The 22,641-nt window shown below is 38.1% G+C and overlaps 1 protein-coding gene across 4 annotated transcripts in view; it reads right to left on the minus strand.

Annotated features, from left to right (window-relative positions):
- pcnx1 (pecanex 1) overlaps positions 1–22,641 on the minus strand; it is a 217,382-nt gene that overhangs the window by 22,797 nt on the left and 171,944 nt on the right. For all 4 annotated transcript variants that reach the window (XM_028822344.2, XM_028822343.2, XM_028822342.2 and 1 more), the window contains 9 exons: positions 21,382–21,523; positions 17,346–17,523; positions 17,096–17,204; positions 16,386–16,515; positions 16,100–16,158; positions 13,530–13,745; positions 5,274–5,527; positions 3,055–3,285; positions 1,475–1,575 (listed from right to left, as the gene is read on the minus strand). In XM_028822344.2, coding sequence (XP_028678177.1) covers positions 1,475–1,575; positions 3,055–3,285; positions 5,274–5,527; positions 13,530–13,745; positions 16,100–16,158; positions 16,386–16,515; positions 17,096–17,204; positions 17,346–17,523; positions 21,382–21,523 — 1,420 coding nt within the window. The remainder of the gene's footprint in view (positions 1–1,474; positions 1,576–3,054; positions 3,286–5,273; positions 5,528–13,529; positions 13,746–16,099; positions 16,159–16,385; positions 16,516–17,095; positions 17,205–17,345; positions 17,524–21,381; positions 21,524–22,641) is intronic.

Consider the following 22,641-nt stretch of genomic DNA (forward strand, 5'->3'; position numbering starts at 1 on the left):
GAATATTACATATTTGTGAGTGGCAAAAGTATGTGAACTTTTGCTTTCAGTATCTGGTGTGACCCCCCCTTTGCAGCAATAACTGCAACTGAACGTTTCCGGTAACTGTTGATCAGTCCTGCACACCGGCTTGGAGGAATTTTAGCCCATTCCTCCGTACAGAACAGCTTCAACTCTGGGATGTTGGTGGGTTTCCTCACATTAACTGCTCGCTTCTGGTCCTTCTACAACATTTCGATTGGATTAAGGTCAGGACTTTGACTTGGCCATTCCAAAACATTAACTTTATTCTTCTTTAACCATTCTTTGGTAGAACGACTTGTGTGCTTAGGGTCGTTGTCTTGCTGCATGACCACCTTCTCTTGAGATTCAGTTCATGGGCAGATGTCCTGACATTTTCCTTTAGAATTCTCCGATATAATTCAGAATTCATTGTTCCATCAATGAAGGCAAGCCATCCTGGCCCAGATGCAGCAAAACAGGCCCAAACCATGATACTACCACCACCATGTTTCACAGATGGGATAAGGTTCTTATGCTGGAATGCAGTGTTTTCCTTTCTCCAAACATAACGCTTTTCATTTAAACCAAAAAGTTCTATTTTGGTCTCATCTGTCCACAAAACATTCTTCCAATAGCCTTCTGATTTGTCCACGTGATCTTTAGCAAACTGCAGACGAGCAGCAATGTTTGTTTTGGAGAGCAGTGGCTTTCTCCTTGCAACCCTGCCATGCACACCATTGTTGTTCAGTGTTCTCCTGATGGTGGACTCATAAACATGAACATTAGCCAATGTGAGAGAGGTCTTCAGTTGCTTAGGAGTTACCCTGGGGTCCTTTGTGACCTCGCCTACTATTACACGCCTTGCTCTTGGAGTGATCTTTGTTGGTCGACCACTCCTGGGGAGGATAACAATGGTCTTGAATTTCCTCCATTTGTACACAATCTGTCTGACTGTGGATTGGTGGAGTCCAAACTCTTTAGAGATGGTTTTATAACCTTTTCCAGCCTGATGAGCATCAACAACTCTTTTTCTGAGTTCTTCAGAAATTTCCTTTGTTCATGCCATGATACACTTCCACAAACGTGTTATGAAGAGCAGACTTTGATAGATCCCTGTTCTTTAAATAACACAGGGCGCCCACTCACACCTGATTGTCATCCCATTGATTGAAAACACCTGACTCCAATTTCACCTTCAAACTAACTGCTAATCCTAGAGGTTCACATACTTTTGCCACTCACAAATATGTAATATGCAATCATTTTCCTCAATAAATAAATGACCAAGTATAATATTTTTGTCTCATTTGTTTAACTGGTTTCTCTTTATCTACTTTTAGGACTTGAGTAAAAATCTGATGATGTTTTAGGTCATATTTATGCAGAAATATGGAAAATTCTAAAGGGTTCACAAACTTTCAAGCACAACTGTAGCAGACAGAAACTGTCTTGGCGGAAGACTGTTGATTACCTGGACATATGATGAGAAGCAGTTCCCAATGCCCTTCTACCCAGTACGCACAAGCCATAGCACAATGTCACAAGCGGAGAGTTGCTATCTGCATTCAGAGGCTGAAAAAACATAAATTTAGTACAGCTGCATTAGGAACACTCCATTAACCTGAGAGTTTCAAAACAATGGAAAGACAATGACTCTACATCACATAGTTGGGCTTCAAGAGAAACACATCTATAAAGGAAGGTTAAACAAAAAACTAACTTTTGCATTGGTTATTGAGATTGACCCCAAATATAAGCTCAGGTATCTTATTATTATTTGCTTTATTTAGCTTTACTGTATTCCAAAGGCAGCCATATATCCAGCAGTTGCCACCAGTACATGAATGGCACAGACTATTTTATATATTAAGGAAAAAAAATAACAATATTCCTGATATATGTATTTTCTTAAGAAGTAGAACAAGGGTGTTGTACCGGGTTAGCCATTATGAATGTAGTGAGTTGTCAAGCAAACTTTACATCTTGCCTGAAGAAGAGGCCTGAGTTGCCTCGAAAGCTTGCATATTCTAATTTTTTTAGTTAGCCAATAAAAGGTGTAATTTTGCTTGACTTCTCACTTAAGAAATAGAAAAATAATGTAACCCTATCATGACAAAATAACAGCACCCAGCTGATTGGTTTTGCTTACAAATTTGTACTATAAATATGTTTCAGGGTTTTGGTATACAGTGATCCCTCGCTATATCGCGCTTCACCTTTCGCGGCTTCACTCCATCGCGGATTTTATATGTAAGCATATTTAAATATATATCGTGGATTTTTCGCTGCTTCGCGGGTTTCTGCGGACAATGGGTCTTTTAATTTCTGGTACATGCTTCCTCAGTTGGTTTGCCCAGTTGATTTCATACAAGGGACGCTATTGGCAGATGGCTGAGAAGCTACCCAACTTACTTTCTCTCTCTCTCTCTTGCGCTGACGTAGGGGGGTGTGAGCAGGGGGGCTGTGTGCAGCTGCTTCCTGAAGGACATGCTGCACGGAGCTTTGCATACTGAAAAGCTCAAAGGGCACGTATTGATTTTTTATCTCTCTCTCTATCTCTCTCTAACTCTCTCTCTGCTCCTGACAGAGGGGGTGTGAGCTGCCGCCTTCAACAGCTTTGTACCGGCGGTGCTTCGCATACTTAAAAGCCAAAAAGCCCTATTGATTTTTTTTTTGACTGCTTGCTTTGCACTCCTTTGAAAATGAAGATATGTTTGCATTCTTTTAATTGTGAGACAGAACTGTCATCTCTGTCTTGTCATGGAGCACAGTTTAAACTTTTGAAAAAGAGACAAATGTTTGTTTGCAGTGTTTGAATAACGTTCCTGTCTCTCTACAACCTCCTGTGTTTCTGCGCAAATCTGTGACCCAAGCATGACATTCTAAAAATAACCATATCAACATATGGTTTCTACTTCGCGGATTTTCCTATTTCGCGGGTGGCTCTGGAACGCAACCCCCGCGATGGAGGAGGGATTACTGTACACCAAGGGTGCACATACTATAAAATGACTTCTCCACACAGCTTTCCAACTATATAAAGTATTTTACCTTTTCTCTTCGTGAGGCACAATATTGGATCCAACTAAGATAGACTCCACAGAAGCTCTCACGAGAGACACCAGCCAACCGATGGTCATAATCTTCATCAATACTGGGGTTAAAAGTGGGGTCCACGTCCACATAGTTGCTGTCACTGTAGCAACGCAGGCCCTCTTCCATTGCTTCATTGGTCAGCCAATCTTCCAGTCTTGAAGACGTTGTCACATAATAGATTATGCCCTAAAAATTACATGAACAAGAAGCACTGTAAATTTGAGCAGCTGTCCTGGAATTTGTAAATGAAATTTATTGGGCTCTCATAAATTACCTTTACAGAATGGCTGGTTAGAAAAAAAATTTTTATACGTTTAAGTAACTTACAAATAGAAACATTATACCCATTCCTAAATGCAATGCCCAGTCAACCCAAAAGTGGTTTAACTCAATTCCAAGTCAACATCAACAAGATACTGACATTTCAAACTGAATAAACAATAATACTCATGAAGTGAGTCAGAGGTCAATAAAATAAGAAAAGACAAAAAAAATCTATCAGAATAGCATACTATAATTGGGTTATGGCCAACTTAAAATGATTCAAAATAACCAACACCAAGGCAAGTCAAGGTCTGTCATGTCCCACCAATAAATGTCCACCACGACTAAGCATGAAGTAAGCAACAAAAATAAGAAAGTCACAGATACAGTGGCAAGAAAAAGTATGCGTACCCTTTGGAATAACCTGTTTTTCTGCATGAATTGATCACAAAACATGCCCTAATTGTCATCTAAGTGACAAGTACAGACAAACACAATATGCTTAAAGCTAATAACGCACAGTTCTAATCTTTCATGCCTTTATTGAACATTCCCATCAAATATTCACAGTGTGTTAAGAAAAAGTAAGTGCACCCTTGGATGTAACACCTGGTCAAACCTCCTTTCGTCGCAGTAACCTCTAACAAGCGCTTCTGGTAGCTGTGGATCAGACCTGCACAACACGTTTAGGAGGAAATGTGAACCTTTCTTCATTACAGAGATGCTTCAGCTCAGCCATATTCTTAGGAAATCTGGTGTGAATGGATCTAGAGATCATTCTATAGCATCTCTATTGGGCTCTAAATGGCCTACTCCACAACAGGCAGATTTTCTTTTTTTGAAGCCATTTTATAATTCTGTAGATTTACACTGATGTTTAGAGTCACTGTTCTTCTGCCCCATCCAGCTTCTATTCAGCTTCAGCTGATGGACACCCACCCTGACATTATCCTGTAAGATACCCAGATAAACTTTCATTCTGAACAATTCAACCGTAGTTTAAACAGTCCACAAAATGACACTGTAGAGTGTAGAGGAAGTCTTTGGCAAACGTTAGACATTAAGCAATGTTTTTTTGAAGAGCAGCAGCTTCCTCTTTGGTGTTCTGCTGTGGACACCATGCCTGTTCAATGTTGGTGTGCAGTAGACTCCTGAGCAGAGATGTTCACCTGTTGATTCCTTTAACTCTTTAGCTGTTACTCATGGCTTCTTATTTACCTCAGTGAGCATTATGCATTGTGCCGGTCAAGTCTTTTTGGCTGGGCACCCTCTTATATTAAAAGTAGCCACAGCAGTAAATTGTGTCCAATTATACAGTTTGTCAAACTGTAGACTGATGAATATCCAAATTCTTTGACTTTATGCAAATCAATTATTCTTTATCGTACATCTTCTGAGATCTCTTCACTTCAGCAGATGCTTCTCGTTAATAGAAAACATATAATACATATAATAACATATTATAACATATAATATAAAACATATTAGAAAACTTTAATCTCATTCCATTGGTTGGACTTCACATTTGCTAACACCTGACTCCAGGTAGCTTTTGATGAAGTCAATTGCCTATGGGTTAACAGGCTTTTACCAGCCTACATCTGTGAATATCTAAATGATATATTCAGTATGTACAAGAACAATACAATAGTTTGTTATCAATTAAAATAGATTGTGCTTGTACATTATTTCAACTTAGATGAACATATTTTAAGACAATTTTGTACATAAATGTGTTTTTCTAAAGGGTTTACATACTTTTTCTTGTCACTGTAAAGAGAGCAGGAAAAGTAACATTCAGATTCAGAATATGTGCATTTAAAGAATGAAGCTCACAATTAAGTATAGTATGCCCCCCTTCCATACAACCAAAAATTGGAAAAGAAATCTGATGGATTCTCACAAGTTACCTTTACATAATAGGTGGTTAGAATACGGCGGAGATCAAACACTTGAAGCATAGATGCTGCACTATTGTCCGTGATACTGTAACCTTCAAGAACATACTTCGTGACTAGAACCTCCCAAGCTAGCCAGCGTTGCCCAAAAGCAGAATTGAAAGAAAGCATATGGGGAATGTGCCCTGGCTCACAGCAGCAGAATCCTTCATCTTCTTCAACTCCCTCAGTGATGGCCTCCACTTCTCGCTGCTGACAGTATGTGCCTAAAATGTTACAAAGAGGAATATGAAAATTTACTCTGCATTTAAATCAACAATACACATTCTTAAGTGAGAAGAGTCAACACTTTTAATAGTTTACAAACATTTGATAGACACTTCATAGTGATGCAAATTAATTACTTAAATCAAACAAGAAAAATCCATGACTATTTACATTTAAAAAAAAATCAATACACTCATACTCTGACTTGCAGCGTCAGTTTAGACTAATGAATTGGCTGTACGTCTGCCCCAATGCATACAGGTCATTGCAAGCTGAAGCTCTGTGGGTCTGGTGTGGTTCACCGGTAATCATTATTTTAACTGCCAGTATGGAGGATCACAAACCAATTTTCAAGTCTCAAGTAATGCAGTGTTTCTTAATCACTGTCATGCCATTGGTAGTCGTTGGTTCACGAGTGGGTTGCCCAAGTCAGTGTTTCTATACCACTGAGTTGTGGGGTTGCCATTGTTGATTCACGAGTGGGTCAGGATGTGAGTCACCAAAGTAACTGGCAGTGCCTCAGGAAATGTTTCCCCCATTTCTAGGTGAACTCATTTCACCAAGGGGGTTTGTGCTCATTTCACCAGAGGGGATAATTTGCAGGGTAATACTAGATTGTGGGGCCATAAAAGTTCAGAAACACTGATGTAGGGGAAGGCAGTGTGAACGGACTGCATAAGCCACATGGGGTAGTACCAATCAAAACAAACCTTAAAGAGCCATCCAAGAGTCAGATAACACATGAGGCCCTGTGAACTATAAATGATAATAACGAAAGACTTATTACTGCAGCTGGTTTTGTCAACTTGTAGTATAATATTACCCTATTGTTTTCCTATGATCTTCAGCCATAAGTAGAAAATGCCTTAAACTCAGCTGGCCATATATTGGTGCATGACCCTTACCACACATGCACATCAGAGCATCACCTTTCAGGCTCATCTGAGGGATACAACACCACTTCGGAACAACAGGAGGTTCTATTGCTAGCTCTGCCAACTTTCCTTCCTTCCATAGTGCAGACAAGTTAGACAGTGGGGGCAACCAACTCCACTCCTTCTAGTCAGACTGCTATATACCCTGAGCATCCCTGGAAGGAGGCGTGTACATGTCGACTGAGCTCACCACAAAAAGGAGCTACCATATGAATCAGCCAGCTCAAGAGAGCCAATTGACAACTGCTCAAATGCTATGTTTAGTTATTGTACTGAGATCCTTGTTTTTCCGTACCAATGTGTGCCTGTTTTGCTTTAAATTGATAAGACAAATTAAACAGGATGATCCAGTTGGTGTCCCGTGAAGTAAGCAATACAAAGAAAGTCTTTGGGTTCTGGGATTCCCTCAAGAAGGAAATTTTAAAAATGGGAATTCAAATGGATGTGAAGTAAAACAAAACTAAAGAAAACATTCTTTCCATGCAAGTCTTTTGCATTTTTATTTTCTGAACCAATTACAATAGGTATCATTGTGTTAGAAATAAACGGTGTACTAATATGGTAAGCGATTAGAGAGTAATATAGTAGATCTTGATGGATCAACACACTGCACTGTGAAGAATGTTTAATATAATCAGGAATCAACTCTAAAATTAATGTGACATTCAGAAAATGAGTGGAGCCACTGAGTTAAAAAGAAGTGTAATAATGAAGGAGGGCCTGTGCCTTGCAGGAACTGCAGGGTTGTCTTTTAGTGAATGACAAACGCTCTTAGGTATGGGGAACCCTAAAGCCATGTCCACTACTTTCAAATGGAGAGCACACCATAACTGAACCTAAACAGGTCCAAAGGAGAAAAAAAGGCTGCGACAATATGACTAGAAATGGATAATACTTGGAAGATTTTTTTTTTTTTTTTTACTAAGAAAGACATCCTGTTTTATTCAGTATTCTGTAGAAAAGTATACTGAACATTCACAATATATATAGTTGTCATTAGGGAATCCATTCCCGGATGGGTTTATTCATTCCTGGGAATTCGGGAATCCCACATGTCATTCCCGGGATTCCTGGGCTCCCAGGGATGACACAGTGCATGGGCATCTCACATGTGAACGGTTTTAGAACGAGCGACACTTATTTTTAATAAAACTACTGCAATATGTTGACACCAATAAAAGACTAACCTTAACTACAAGCAGTTCATGCTGTCATATAAGTACATATATCTAGTTAGTTGCGGTAATAACAGCGTAGAAAGCACAACGTGTCCAGCGTGCGGTCATCCAGGCGAGAGCGCACCTTCGTGCAGAGTACGCCAGCCGCTGAGAAAGCACGCTCTGCCTCCACTGAAGTAGGTGGCACAGTCATCAGATACTGATACACTTGTTCTAAACAACGCCCGCGCTTGCCGTTGCTCTGAAACGCCGGCATTTCAGCTTTTACTGAGGCATCCAGTTTCTTGTCATCATTCTGTGATGGCAAGTTTCTTAGTACAGATAATGCGGATGCAACAGACTGACGCATTGCAATTTCAAGTTGCTGTTCAAAGCTGTCAACAGCACAGACGTCAATGAACTCTGCCCCGTCCTGGCATTCATGAGCTGCAGAGTGCAGACACCTCCCAGTCCATTGTGCTCAGTCTTAGTGGGAGCCGGGAGACTGACTGCTGCTGGTCTGTTGTTGACTGAATTAATGAGCAACACACTACACCGTGGGCCAAAAAACCGTGCCACTCAATTAATTTTCAACTATAACTCTGTTATTTCTTGATCAATTTTTACACGCTATATATGCAAGCTTGGCCGTTCCCGTTTTGCCTGGGAATTATAGCAGTTTCATTCCCGGGAATGCAGGAATGAAAAATGTCTGGGAATCCCGGGCTCCCTTGTCATGCTGTCTAAGTAATGGCCTAAACTAAGCTTTTGCAAAGAGTGCTATGAAAATGAACCGAAATTTAGAGCCAACAAACAATATTTAGAATTATTAGCAGATTAAAAGAATTATTATTATTATTAATATTGTACATGCCAAGATTTGGCATACACTAAAACAGCTAGTGCTAATTCCCACACCAGTGGGAAGGCCTAATTCACTGCATGTATTGTGCACACAGTAGATATGCTTGGACTTGTGGAGTTTCACACGAGTCTCGATCCCAATGGACCAAATGTAGGAATTAGGTCAACGATATTCATGTGGAACAGAATAAATGAGATCTTTTAGTCAGGGTTCCCCCTACAGCTGTTGTTCAAATTCCCACTTAATGTCCTTTTTGTTCATTTTTGATTTCTTCTGTTTATGCTAATATTTTTACTTTTGTTAGTGAATTTTGCATTATTTTGTATTTTTTATTAATTTTGTGTAGTTCCTTGTGTATCGTGGAAAAGGCTAAGGATACACAGTTACTTGCGCTACACTGTAGGAGCTGGTGGTGGTGAGTTTATCTTATTACTGTGCTTTTACGGAATTAACCGATTTTTTTTTTACATCTATGTTCTGTTTTCGACTTTCTGGAATTGTGTTTTGGGGACTCTTGGATTGCTTTTTTTAGGCAACTCCATACAGTTTCTTGTACTACAGAGTATTTCTGAAAAATAACTATTTTAATAAAGATTCTCTTTGTCTGTCCTTTACAGCCGGGGAAAATAAGCATTAAAAATGTCAACGTTTTTCTCAGTAAATATATTTTTAATGGGGCTACTGACATAAAATTTTCACCAGATGTCAGTAACAAGGTGTCAAAAGAATAATCAGAAGAGTTGTCCATTAGCCAAGGACTACCAGTGGAGAGCTTCAGAATGACCAGGTACAATTTGAAAGAAAACAAGAAGAAATGCACTCAATCATCATGCTATCCATGCCCGCTCACCTCAAATGACTGCACTGCTGAAGAAAAAGCATGTTGAAGCTTGTCTACAGTTTGCGGCACAAAATTTGGATAAGCCAATGAAATACTGGGAGAATAGAGTCTGGGCAGATGAGGCCAAAATTGAACTCTTTGGATGTCATTGCACACACCATGTTTGGAGGAGAAATGGCACTGCACATCACCCCAAAAACACCATACCAACAGTGAAGTTTGGAGGTGGGAACATCATGTCGTGGAGCTGTTTTTCAGATACGGTAGTGGCAGATTTCATATAATTGAAGGAAGGATGAATGGACAAATGTATCAGGCCATTCTTGATAAGAATCTGCTGCCATCTACTAGGATGCTGGATATTTCAGCAAGGTAATAATCCCAGACACACAACCAAGGAAACTCTCAACTGGTTTCAGAGAAAGAAAATAAAGCTGCTAGAATGGCCCAGTCAATCACCTGACTTGAATCCAATTGAAAATCTATGGAAAGAACTGAGGATCAGAGTTCATAGAAGAGGCCCTCAGAACCTTCAAGATCTGAAGACAGTTCGTGTGGAAGTATGGGCCAAAAATCACACCTGAGCAATGCATGCTACTTGCTTCTCCATACAGGAGGCGTCTTGAAGCTGTCATTACCAACAAAGGCTTTTCTACCAAGTATTAAATAAACCTCAGTAAGTGCATTCAATACTTTTTCCCTGTGTCGTTCCACTTTATTACACATAATTTATGGACTTATTTGTTTTGATTTCTTTGTCTGGATTACTTGGGTTGTTACTGACATCTGGTGAAAATTTCATGTCAATAGCCCCATTAGAAAAATATTTATTGAGAAAAACATTAACGCGTTCAATATTTATTTTGCCCGCTATATGTTTTAAAAGCCAAAGTTTGATGGATCCTTATTCTTATGGGGCTTTATGTTCTTTGTTCTTCTTTATTTATTTTTTTTCGCCTTATACAATTTCTTGTATTAGGAATTTGTTAGTTTTTAGCATACCCCTTGGGGTCAGAGAGCACGGTCAGCAATTGTACAGCGCTCCTGGAGCAATTACAGGTTAAGGGTCTTGTTCAAGGGCCCAGCAGAGTAGGATCTCTTTTGGCAGTGACGGGGATTCGAACCGGCAACCTTCTGGATACCAGCACAGATCCTTAGCCTCAGAGCCACCACTCCGCCCCTGCACACACACATACACACACCTTCACCCACAGGCCAATTTATCAATGCGAATCCACCTACCTATATGTCTTTTGCATCTGTGGGAAGAGACTAACTCCCATAGAAACCCATATGGACACAGAACATGCAATTCCCACACAGGTAACATTTGGGATCTGAATTTACAAATGCAATCTTCTTTTCAAAAATATCTGACAAAGTATTATTTGGATACGACTGCTAAAAATCCTGTTACCCATAAACTATTAACAGTTATGCCTTGCTTAAAAACATACTAGCAATACCAAAGTCACATAAAGCAAACATTGATAGAAGAGAAAAGTAACCAGTACTGTATATAGAGAAAAAATTATCAAGGCCTAGATTTTTAAATAAAACTTGTCAATAAACAACATTTACTCCATAATCTGTATAGGCGTACCAGCCACCCTACCCGACACAGACAAGTGGAGGTGCAACACACCTTTGTTTTTCCACATGGGAACAGCTTCCCCCTGTTTTACAGTACAGTTCTCCAGTACACAAGGCGCTAAAGCACATTGATTAAAGTCCTTTGCTTCTCGTCTCTCTTTGACGTTTTCTCGCCACCACTCCTCCTCCAGCAAGCTTCATCCTCTTCCAACCAGCTATGGCCCTTGAATTAGTGGCTGCTGACTCCTTTTATAAGACACCCGGAAGTGCCCCAAGTGCTCATTGACAGAGTTCCAGCAGCACTTCCAGGTGTGGCAGAAGCACTGCAACCCAAGGCTTTGACAATGTCCAAGAACTCTCTGGCGGTGGCCACAGGCCCCAACAGGGTAGAGCTTCCAAGCTCCAAACCCGTGGACCTACAGCAAGCCAGGGGGACTGCCCTCTAGTGTTCTGGGGAAGATAATGCTCTGAACACAGTCTCTCCCCAGGTCCTTCCGTTAAAGGGGTGTCCCACCCCATGCTTATAGGCATGAATGTGCCTAATGATGGACAAGATCTTGGATGGTTTCCAAGACAGGCATCAGCCTAACATATACCAGAACTGGATTTAATGAGTTAATGATTTCTGGACATCAATTTTGGCATTCACAAATTGATTTCAGTAAGTTTAAATCAATTCCTCATTGCTAGGGTCATTTTACAGGGTTTAACACTGCAAGAACACAAAGTGATCATTCACTGAAAATCTACCAGTAAATATGACTAGGATGAAATGTTTTATATAAGTTATAAGAATAACAAAACCTTGCATGTCTCAAAACGGTACAGCTTGTAAAAATCTATGCTTAATGTTTAACAAATAACAAATATGTACTACGTAAATAACCTGAACAATCAAAGTAAAAAATGACTAGAAACTTTTTGATTTGACCCATTTGCTGACAAATGGGAGACCAGAATATGCTTTAGTCACATGCTATTGGACAAATGGTAAATACGAGTTACCGAGTCGGAAACTCCACATGAATGCCCTACGAACTCGGATCTACAAGTCACACAATTCAGAGAAAGTAAAGCTACCTGAATTCATACCTGAGTTGTGACATAACGCTCTTAGTTAACTGTATAAAGTAAAAACTATTACCTCATCAGCCAGCAATGCTGTCAAATTGCTTTTTGAGCAAACAGATACACATTTAATACCTTTAGTTTACTCTTTACTTTCTCAAACAATTTAAAAATAACTTGAATTGCCTTCTTATATTTTTAGCCCTGGGGTTCTATGAATAGACAATAAATGTTGAATTCTTTAAACTAATAATTTTTAACCTTTAACAAAGATTTAACATTATTACTCAAAATCTTGTTTCTCAAAGCTCCGCACATAGTCCTCATGCTCTATGGTTCCCTTACTCCAGAACTTCCAGACCAAGTGATAACTTCTTTACCAGTTGCTTGTCCACATACAAATTTCAAAAGTTCCTTCCATTTACAATGATAGTAATGCCACTTTAAATTACTACCTTGGAGAGCATTAACCAAAATAAATAAAGCTTTCTTGTTCTATAGTTTATTTTCAGCTTTGTCTTGCTTTTGTTCCCGAAAGGTTTTCATTTTAACTATATTTGTTTCCTAAACCCTGCTTCTAAATATGATTATGAAAAGCTTGAGTAAAATCTGTCAGGCATAACTCCAAGCTCTTTCAATTTCATTCCTTTTATTTACAATTTGTAATACTGTACTGAATATTCTGTACATTTGATACTGGTATAATACAATTTACTTATTTGTAAAGCAATTATTTAGCAGTGCCACATCAGTGTTGTTGTCTCCCCTTATTGTTTCCCAACTTATCTGAATGTGTTGACTTCCCAAAGTGAAGGTGAGAACTATACCTTCAAGCAAAGACATATACGGAGGACTGGCCAATTGCAAAGGCAAGAAGTAGCTTAAAGGAAACACAAGGTTCCTAGCAAAGTAGGGATTTCAAAATCCAGTGGACATAAGCAATTGTGGGGGAGACGGAAGCATTTTCTACCAGAGGAAATACTACCTTTTAAGTCGGAGTCCTGTTCTGCACCATCCAGAGGTGGATTGTTCACCCATAGATGGGAGACAGGCCAGGAAGGGTTATCCTGGTCTGCCGCATTCAGAGATTGGAAGAGGTGATAAACTGTATTTTCTATAGGGGAGATTCAACATTTAATAGGGCTTTACCTGGTTACGGACTGAACTTTTATATTGTTGGAATTAAAATTTTTTGGAATGAAAACTATGTTTGCAGAATTAATGTTTTTTAGAATGAAAACTAAGTTGTGTCTTGCTTGTTTTGTGTTTGTGAACTGTGCAAACGAGTACCGATCTTGCATTTCACAATTTGGTTTCAGTATAATAACTGCATTTAACTGTCTGCTGTTGTAGGTTATTTAAAAAAGTAGTGATGAGTAGGGCCCATTATTCTACGAAATAGCTGCAAGTAGCTGTAGACCTGATCTGACTGATTTCACAGCATAACGGGGGATCTGTACTACCCAAAGCCTTACATAACTAGATAACAAGGTGAGCTTTACAACCAACAATGAAACAATCAAGAAAAGAATTAAGAACTACCCCTGAATTCAAGTCCACGCAGCTGAAACGTCACCAGCCCATTTCCAATTTCAATGATATGCACCAGTGCATTGAGGTAGTCTGATGCTAAAATGAAGCAGTCTCCGGTGGTATAGTTGCTCCAACGTCCAAGAAGCAGGTCACCGCACAAGGTGTGCTGAAGGGAACGAGTCAAATGTTCATAGAAAATAGAATTAAGGTTGTTGTCATCAGAACCTTTGAAAAAGAGAAGAAAACCAGGGATGAATCTGAGGGCCAAGAATACCACACTACAGACAGAAGCCCAGACACAATATTTAAACATATAACTCCCACTAAAACTTCAAGGTAAAAGAACAACGAAAAACATTAAGGTATATGTTTATGTTTTTGAATTTTGTACTTCTGAAGCTGAAGCTTCACAATCAGGGCACACAATCACTAGACCTACAAACTTTTGTTATTAGGTGAAGCATAATTGATAAAATAAAAATTATCTCTCCCAGTGACATTCAATGGGGGTCAATGAAGCACTTGATATGCCACTTTAAAGCCAGCAAAGACTATAGCAGCAGAAATTATGTCTCTGACATATGTTTAATGCAATAAAAAAAGGTTAGAAGTAATTCATTTGTTATTACAGATTCTTGGCACCATCATTCCAGGAGTAGGAATATGGGTTCTCCTTTCCCTGTTTGCAGTGACAGATTTTGGGTTGTTTTCATGTAGGCAACAGGCAGTGTAAAGAAAGGTATGGTACTAATTGGAAGCATCAGAATATAATATGCTGGAGAAAAGCTTATTGCTAGAATGGGTCCAAAAAATGCACATAACAGAGATGAAATTAAAATGTAAAAAATGGAGTGTCCAGATCTTCCACTAGCCCTTTTAATCTTCAGATCTGTAGCTTATATCATTTAGGCTACATTTTCTTTTAAAAACACTGTTTTTAAGCAAAAAAACATCTCCCTCAACACCAGTGTTTTCACATTGTTTACTAAAGTATCTCTGTTCACACTAAAACAACCAAAAACCCATAAGACGCAAGTGTTTGTCTATAATGGGCATGAACATATTGGTGAAAAAGGAAGAGGATGTGCCTTCCTTAAAAGGATGCTAACACCGTCACCCACATGATTAATCACAAAACTGCAGTAACTAAATCATTATTTACCTTTTTGCACATGTATGCAGTATTCAAATTGAATAAAATTAAATTCAAATACATGCACGTAAGTAACACAACAAGCATTACAGAAGGCAATGCCACTTCTGTGCTCACGGTTTTGGAATATGGCCTTCTTCCAGAGTGACCAATCAAGGAATGAGGCACTGTAATAAGCAGGATTCAGTCAGGGAAGGTCCACATAGTGTGATTAGAGCATTTTCAAAACTCTTATGTTTTCACTCATCTCCACTGCAACCTCCAGCTGGAATTTTCAGAAATATATGGTGCAAGAGTATTTTCAAAAGTCACTGTTTTTGTGGGCTAAACTCCTGGGTAGTGTGGACGAAAGGCAAAAATGGAGAATAATGTTTTAATTTTTACACAAAAACAAAGTAGTGTGGATGTAGCCTTACACAGAAACTGTGAGCCATCAGTGCTAAGCAATGTGCTGTTGTCACTAACAAGATCAAAAACTACACTTACACCTATAAAAGTTGTTTGTTTTGTTCTCCCACTTTACATCACTTATCCCAGGTTAATCTTGGAAAACTGAAAAATGTCTTGGGACACAATAAATGATGAAGACTGGAATATCTTCCCCATCAGCAGTAGGCTCATTACCAGATACATTTCAGCTTTCCAGCAGCCTTAGCTGTAAGTCCTACATTCTGCAGCAAAAGTATTATTGCTTACTTGACATTTTCCATGTGTGTACTCCCATTTGTCAGGGGTACAACCTATAAAGTTTGATCCTTGTGTCTCTCTAGTTTTCTCGCGTTTGATTTTTTGAAACTTCTCACTTATACATAAACATCTTTGTAGTTGTAAATGCTGATGTAGCAAAAAAAAAAAGACCATGATTGTCTTCATCAGAAAAACGCATAGCCTGAGTATTCAAATCACTGCTAAAGCAAACCACAAATGCAACAACAGAATTCATGAAGCCAGAAACCAGTAGCCACAGCCCTGGGGTAAAGGGATATCACATATAGTAGTGTTTCTCAGCCACTGGTTCTGGGTTGCCACTAGTAGGTTGCAGGTTGTTATTGTTTATAAGGCTAGTGAGTTGCAGTGGGTTAACAGCACAAGTGTCCAAGAGAAATTAATGTACCAATCAGGAAAAATACCCTTTATTAAACAGCAAACTTATTTTTCAAAGTAAAGGTAAACAAACATAGAAAATTAATTTATTGGTGATACCTCATCAAAAACACATTATGGTAGTTAAGCAAAGGATATTTATCAATTAAAGTACTATTAATTTCTGTAATTCTTACAACAACGTAAAGACACAATACCTTGAGTTGCAATATGAGTCACTATGACAGCTGAATAATAGATCTTGGAGCACTGCTCACCACAAAACATACAAAAAAAAAACTAAATGAATCTCCCAGCACATTTCCTGTCAAGCTATTAATACCTGGGTTGCGGTCAAGCTGAGATGCCAATCTGGTATTGGAATGATCAACTCTCTTAGTGCTAGAAAGAAAAAATAATGAAACATAAAAGGTCTTATTTCCTTATATGCTTAAAAATAGAACTATCATAATAAATGAAACAGGTAAAAAGTAAAAATTCCAAACACAAATGACATCTCCAAGTAAACTGCACCTAGTGATGCATAACTTAAAATCACCAATTCATGCAGACCTTTGGAACACAAACAAAACCAAGGCTATATACAACAAATTAAACGACGCACTTACTTGTAATCTCGCTCCCAAAACTTCACCGGACGCACATAGGACGTGATGAAAATTGCACTTCCCAAAAGAGGATTCAAAGGAGTAGAGAACAAAGCTGACACAATGACCTGAACAAATAGCATAGCAGAATCTAACCAAGTGCAGGTTAAGGAAGAACTTGAATGTGATATGGTAGTGTATGGACCTGACAGCTTCACTGTTAATAAAGAGTCAGATCACATAAAACTGTGTGGGTTTCAAATTAAAACAAATATTTTATCAATAATTCAAATAAGATAACTTATTTTCAGACTGTAATGGTTTCAATTTGATTTACTTTTTTATTCAATATTTTCAATAATGGCCATCATGATTTTATTCATGACACACACTGAAAATATTGTTCTACCTAAATTTCCACAGAGCAGCTTCCGAATCATGTAACTGTGAAGAGTATTATCTATATGTAATTTTGTAAATATCTTTTTGTTATTTGCTGTACACTGCATTTGGATATTTTAATATTACAAGCATTTTTACTGATATTAAGTATTTTAGAAACTTTCTGTACAAATGATTATTGTAATAAAATCCTTGAATCATGATTTGACAGTTTGCAGACAAATAACTCTTCAGTGTTTTATGTGGTGTGAAATCAAACTAATATACAGCATAAAAATATACAGATGATATAAAGAAATTAAATATTAACTTCTTTGGAGAAAGGATACGAGGAACTGCAAAAGGCTGAGCAAAAGCATGGAAAGCTGACCCCCATGTGATTTGCCATGGAGCAATATAGGTGTAGACAAACTGCAGTTTGTAGAAAAGCTCCCACATCTAAAATACAAGAACAAAAAATGTAAGATATTATAGACTACAGACCAAAGAAAGCAAAAAGAGTGTTAAAAGAGTGAATTTATTGTGTAAATTTAAAAAAACATGCACTGCATTTAGCATTATTAAGAAAGCTTTGCGTACCTTGTTGAAAATGATGGACATGAGGAAAAGATCAAGCAGCAGGGTCTGTGACAGCGAATGATAGTCAAAGGTGAAAAACAGCACAGTAAAGAGGACAGTGACATACTGATAGGTGGGGCTGCTAAACGATGACCGCAGAAGCTTGAGGCCTGCAATGGTGATCATTAAGGCTCCGACCCTAAGGAAAGAAAAATAAAACTTCATTCATAAAAAAAGCTGATTAGAAAGGAACCCCAGGGTTACACACAAAAAAAGTTATGGCCAATTAATGGAATTAGCCACACTGTTTCCCATCTAAAATTAATTTTTATGTTAGTCATGATAAAAGAAATGAAGTAAGAAATGTATATTCAATTAGTGCCTAGCTGTACTTTGTTACAGTCCCAAACATTTTACACACAGTCCTCCCTTCATGACACAGGCATTCTCAACACATTTGCCACTGTGAGTGTGACTAGCTATGTTTGCATCTGCATTCCTGTTCAGATTTTTTGCTTTCTTTGTGTAACACAAAAGATTGGCATACAATTCACAGTATCACGGGATCATGTCTCCTACAATTTCATTAAGCATTCAATTCTTTGAGGTTACTAACAGCTCCCAGCTGCAGGTGACTTAGACCTAAAAGTTCTAAGCTCTGTGGTAGAGAAAAAGAACAGAAAATAAGGAGAGAAAGTTCAAAAACTGTAACTAGAGATACGATGAGTACAAGTAGTTTAGACTGCATGAATTCCTGTAGAAAAAGATTTCTAAAAGGAAAAGAAAACAAACAGAAAGTGCAACAAATATCTTAAAAACCTGAGCCCATAGCTACTAGACAACCAGGTTTTCCCATTACAACAAATGTCAACAAAGATAGTCATGGTTTGACTTCACTAGAAGTCTTCAATTGCTTCAACCTGCTTTATATCACTTTATAGAACTTGGGGAGCATGAAAACATAATGCAAAAAAAACAAAAGTAAAGAGTGAAAGACTTAAAGTAGAATTTTGAGAATGCAAGCTAATCTTTCACCTACGAACTTGAGAGGCAACTAACAACTCCAAGACATTTAAAAATCAAATATCTAGTCATAAACTCAATAGGGTTTGACAAAATCTGACCTAAATGACAATTATCGGACCTGCAAAAGAAAAAATAAAAGATCATAAACAAGTATGTTGAAGGCTTTCCTGAATTGTATAAAACTGCAGGCACAAGGACATTACTAAAAACAATAATTACAGGACTTTAAGACACTAGGAATTTAACATAAAAATTTCCTTATAAACTGAAGTGTTATACATAAGTTAGTTCTGATGTATCTATCTGATTGTTGAGTTCTGCTTGGTGAAAGTACACCAAAGGTCACATGAAAAGACAATTTCCACAGATTAATAAAGTATACCAAATACCCCCCCCCCCCCCCCCCCCAAAAAAAAAAAAAAAGAAAATGAAGAGAGTAGGCAGCCCAGTTAATACAAAATGAGGGTGGGCAAATTTAGCAAAAGAGGCATCTGTTTTAAGTGCATTGTAATAAATATAACACAGTACTCTTATATTGATTTTCAAGGATCTGTTCCATTAAGGACTTGTTCAGGTGGAAAAGTTTTTGCTATTTTTGTCCATCCGATTTGCGAAGATTTCAATAAACATTAAAATTGTCAGTCTGTTAAAAATACCCATTTTCACATAATGTCCTACACAGCTGACTATTCCCCTGCCCTTGTCTCCATGCATGTTTTTTTTAACATAATAACAGAGCAAGATGCAGAGGACAGGAAGATATGGAAAAAGATGATCCGCTGTGGCAAGCCCTAACGGGAGCAGCCGAAAGAAAAAGAAGAAGAGGAAGAACAGATGACAACATTAAGCTGTGTTCTGCCATGCTCTCACTGTTATATTTACCAAGCACTATGAGTGCAGCTCAAGTTGTTCTGTAAAAACTATCTCAACAGGCAGAGAGGCCAACAATTAACACAGACTGATGAACAAGTTCAAGATAGCCAGCACATAGGCAATGTGTGCTTAACTATAAAAGAAAAGAAAAATTATTATGCTGCCATGTACAGTAAGTTAACATGATTGATCTCTTATACTTTAGATCACTTTGTTTGCTTTTGCTTAATGCATTTCATCAGCCTGTACCTAGATATAAACATCACCACTGAAAACCAAGCAGCAGATAAACTTTAGCACAATAACCGGACCATATCTTAGTACCACAATTGATTTTTCTTTTATGTAGTTTTAAACACATTAGAGATACAGCTGAGAATTGCAGAACACAGTGCTTTACATGTGAAGTCACCAAGTGCCACTCCTATCACCTGAAAAAAGAAAACTACCAACACAAGAAGATCTAGGCAGCTATCCAGGAAGGCATCTGATAACCTTTGCTATTAATTCCATACTTTGTATAGAAATACATTAAAAGAAACTTGTAGCAAAAATAAAAAACAGGAAAAAAACTTATCTTTTGTAAATAAACTAGTAGAGTGGCAGAAAGAAAATCTGGCATTAACACAAGACCCTGCGGTGTGCTGGCACCCTGCCCGGGGTTTGTCTCCTGCCTTGTGCCCTGTGTTGGCTGGGATTGGGTCCAGCAGACCCCCGTGGCCCTGAAGTTAGGATATAGCGGGTTGGATAATGGATGGATGGATAACACAAGACCAGGGTAGATAGAAATGCATGCTGACTTTAGCAATAGGATATAAGGCTGTTGTTAGGGAAAACTTTCTGAGTGAAGTGTTTTGAGTTAGAGTTTCTTGTACTTTCTATATCAACTTTTATTTTCAGCACATTCACCATTGATCAGATTGCATGGCATTTAAACTTTCAATTTTAGTATCACTAGGGGGGATCTGCCCCCAGCTCGCTTCGCTCGCCAACCCCTTTGCGTCTCTGCCGCTCACTATGTGGATTTCACTTTCACCAAACAACAAATCTTTTAATTCTCGTGGATACACCTCTTCATTGGGAAGAAACACTACTTTTCTCTGATGGCAACATGAATTAAATGATCTACAAGTCTCGGACTTAAAGTTTAAGTCTGAACAATATGTACATACTTCTGTCATATCACCTATGTCCATATATTCAATCTCTTTTCGCTGTTCCGTTATTTCACAGAGTAATAATTTCCATTTGTTAGCACTAATGCAATCTTTACTATCAGTTTTTTGAGACTTTTGAATTTTAGTACTTTCATTATCTCCTGCTCTGCATGTGTATCGTGCCAACGTTTTTGAACCTCTTTACGAAGTTCTACTTTGTCTTCTACTTTTTGTCTTTCATTTCCAACCCCGCTTGAAGCTGAGAGTGCAGAAACAGTACCTGACAATAGCATTCCGTTGAATGAGAAGTGAGTGCACTGTAGGCCTGGTTGTAAATGTTTGAGAGGAGGACAGGTCTTGTCAAAATCTCTTGGCAAAAAGTCTTGTCTCGCGGGACCTGAAATCATCTCTCACAGGAGTTGAAATTGTCTCTGAGAAAGTCTTGTCTCGGGATTTCCTTTTATAATAGAGACATATGTAACAAGTTCCTACTTAATGATGTCTGCCAAAGACTTTAAACAAACTATCTTGGGACATTTAATTCTATAAAGTGGCAGGTTGTGTTATGGATTGTACAATTTAAACTGATGTTTGCATATGCAAGTTATGTAAATGACAGGTCTACCATATTTTACTGTCTTGTCATAGTGACTTGAGCTGTGCACAACACTGGGCTCCCTCCAGACGTCCATCTTTGAACCATTAGAATAGTGATATTGACTGTTCTTTAAACAAAAATCCACATCAATGTAACTTTAAACAAAAATCCACATCAATGTAAAAAGAGAAAAAAAAAAAGACAAACCACCTTGAAACAAAAAATATACTTGATATATTTTGTTAATCCCCGATGGGAAATTGTCTTTTCGCAAGACCTTTGGGGGTCAGATATAGATGATATACTAATTAAAGCAAAACAATACTTGCATAAGAATTCACAGTAAAAGTGGAAAATCATACATCCTGAGATTGCTTGGACAAGCGTCCTAATAGGAACTTACTCTGTGCCAAGTTTTTTAGGGCTTGCAATGGCTTTGGCACTGCCGCTGAGTTCATTTAATACAATCAAAGGATACAGAACATTCTTCTCAAAAAAAAGTAGCCAGATATGGAGTTTCTCAAACCACATCACATGAGGAGCACCTGGTAAAGACAAAGATACATTTTGTAATAATTTTGCTTTGCTGATAACTTCATTTTAAAATCAATATAGGGTAAATAAACCTTATTACATTTACCTCCAAAAATGTACAATCTGACTTTGTCAAACCTGCTGAATCCAGTTTAGACACATGTGGAAATTACCAGGTTTGAACAGATTGCAAGTCCCCCATAGGGCCATTCACGCATGCATACACAAGTGGTTAATTCAGAATACCTATTGGCCTAACATATGTCTTTAAGATATGAAAGGAAAAACAGAATACCTGGAGAAAAACCCATTTCTCTTCCAAGATAAGAAATTAAAAAATTTGCAAAGCTTTTTGCTAAGAATGAACTAATATTAACTTCAGTATGCATCATTTAATATAAAAATTCCACATTTCAACATTAAGTCCAGGAGAGTTTATTTTAAGTAAACACATATACAGAACATACCTTGTTAAAGATGTGTTACATATGCATAAAATATGTCCCGCTATTAAAGTAAGAATACCAACACTTGCCATAAAACACATAAATAAAAAATGGAGTTTCAATCAATGTTGTATACACTGTCGCAGGTGGCTGGGGGGGGGCGTGTGACGATGCAGGTTCTGCTCCATGCTCCCATCCGCTGTTCGGGAGCCCTTGAACCCTCTACTGTTAAATTCTACTCTGTACTTCTAAAAAAAATTTTATTTTTTATTTTTTATTGAGGATTTGTTCTGTTCTGTGTATTGTATTGACCCCCTTCTTTTGACACCCACTGCATGCCCAACCTACCTGGAAAGGGGTCTCACTTTGAACTGCCTTTCCCAAGGTTTCTTCCATTTTTCCCTACTAGGTTTTTTTGGGAGTTTTTCCTTGTCTTCTTAGAGAGTCAAGGCTGGGGGGCTGTCAAGAGGCAGGGCCTGTTAAAGCCCATTGCGGCACTTCCTGTGTGATTTTGGGCTATACAAAAATAAACTGTATTGTATTAAATAAATAATCCCTTAAAACAGTGACAATCGTGGAGGTTTAAAATAATAACAAAAAAACAATAGCAAAACAATCCTTTAAAACGAGGTTAAAACGTTGCTGGAAGCAGTCTTAAAACAATGACAAGCCCGGTGCTTCTT

Source organism: Erpetoichthys calabaricus, chromosome 16 (genome assembly GCF_900747795.2).
Source record: "Erpetoichthys calabaricus chromosome 16, fErpCal1.3, whole genome shotgun sequence".
Classification (NCBI taxonomy): Eukaryota; Metazoa; Chordata; class Cladistia; order Polypteriformes; family Polypteridae; genus Erpetoichthys; species Erpetoichthys calabaricus.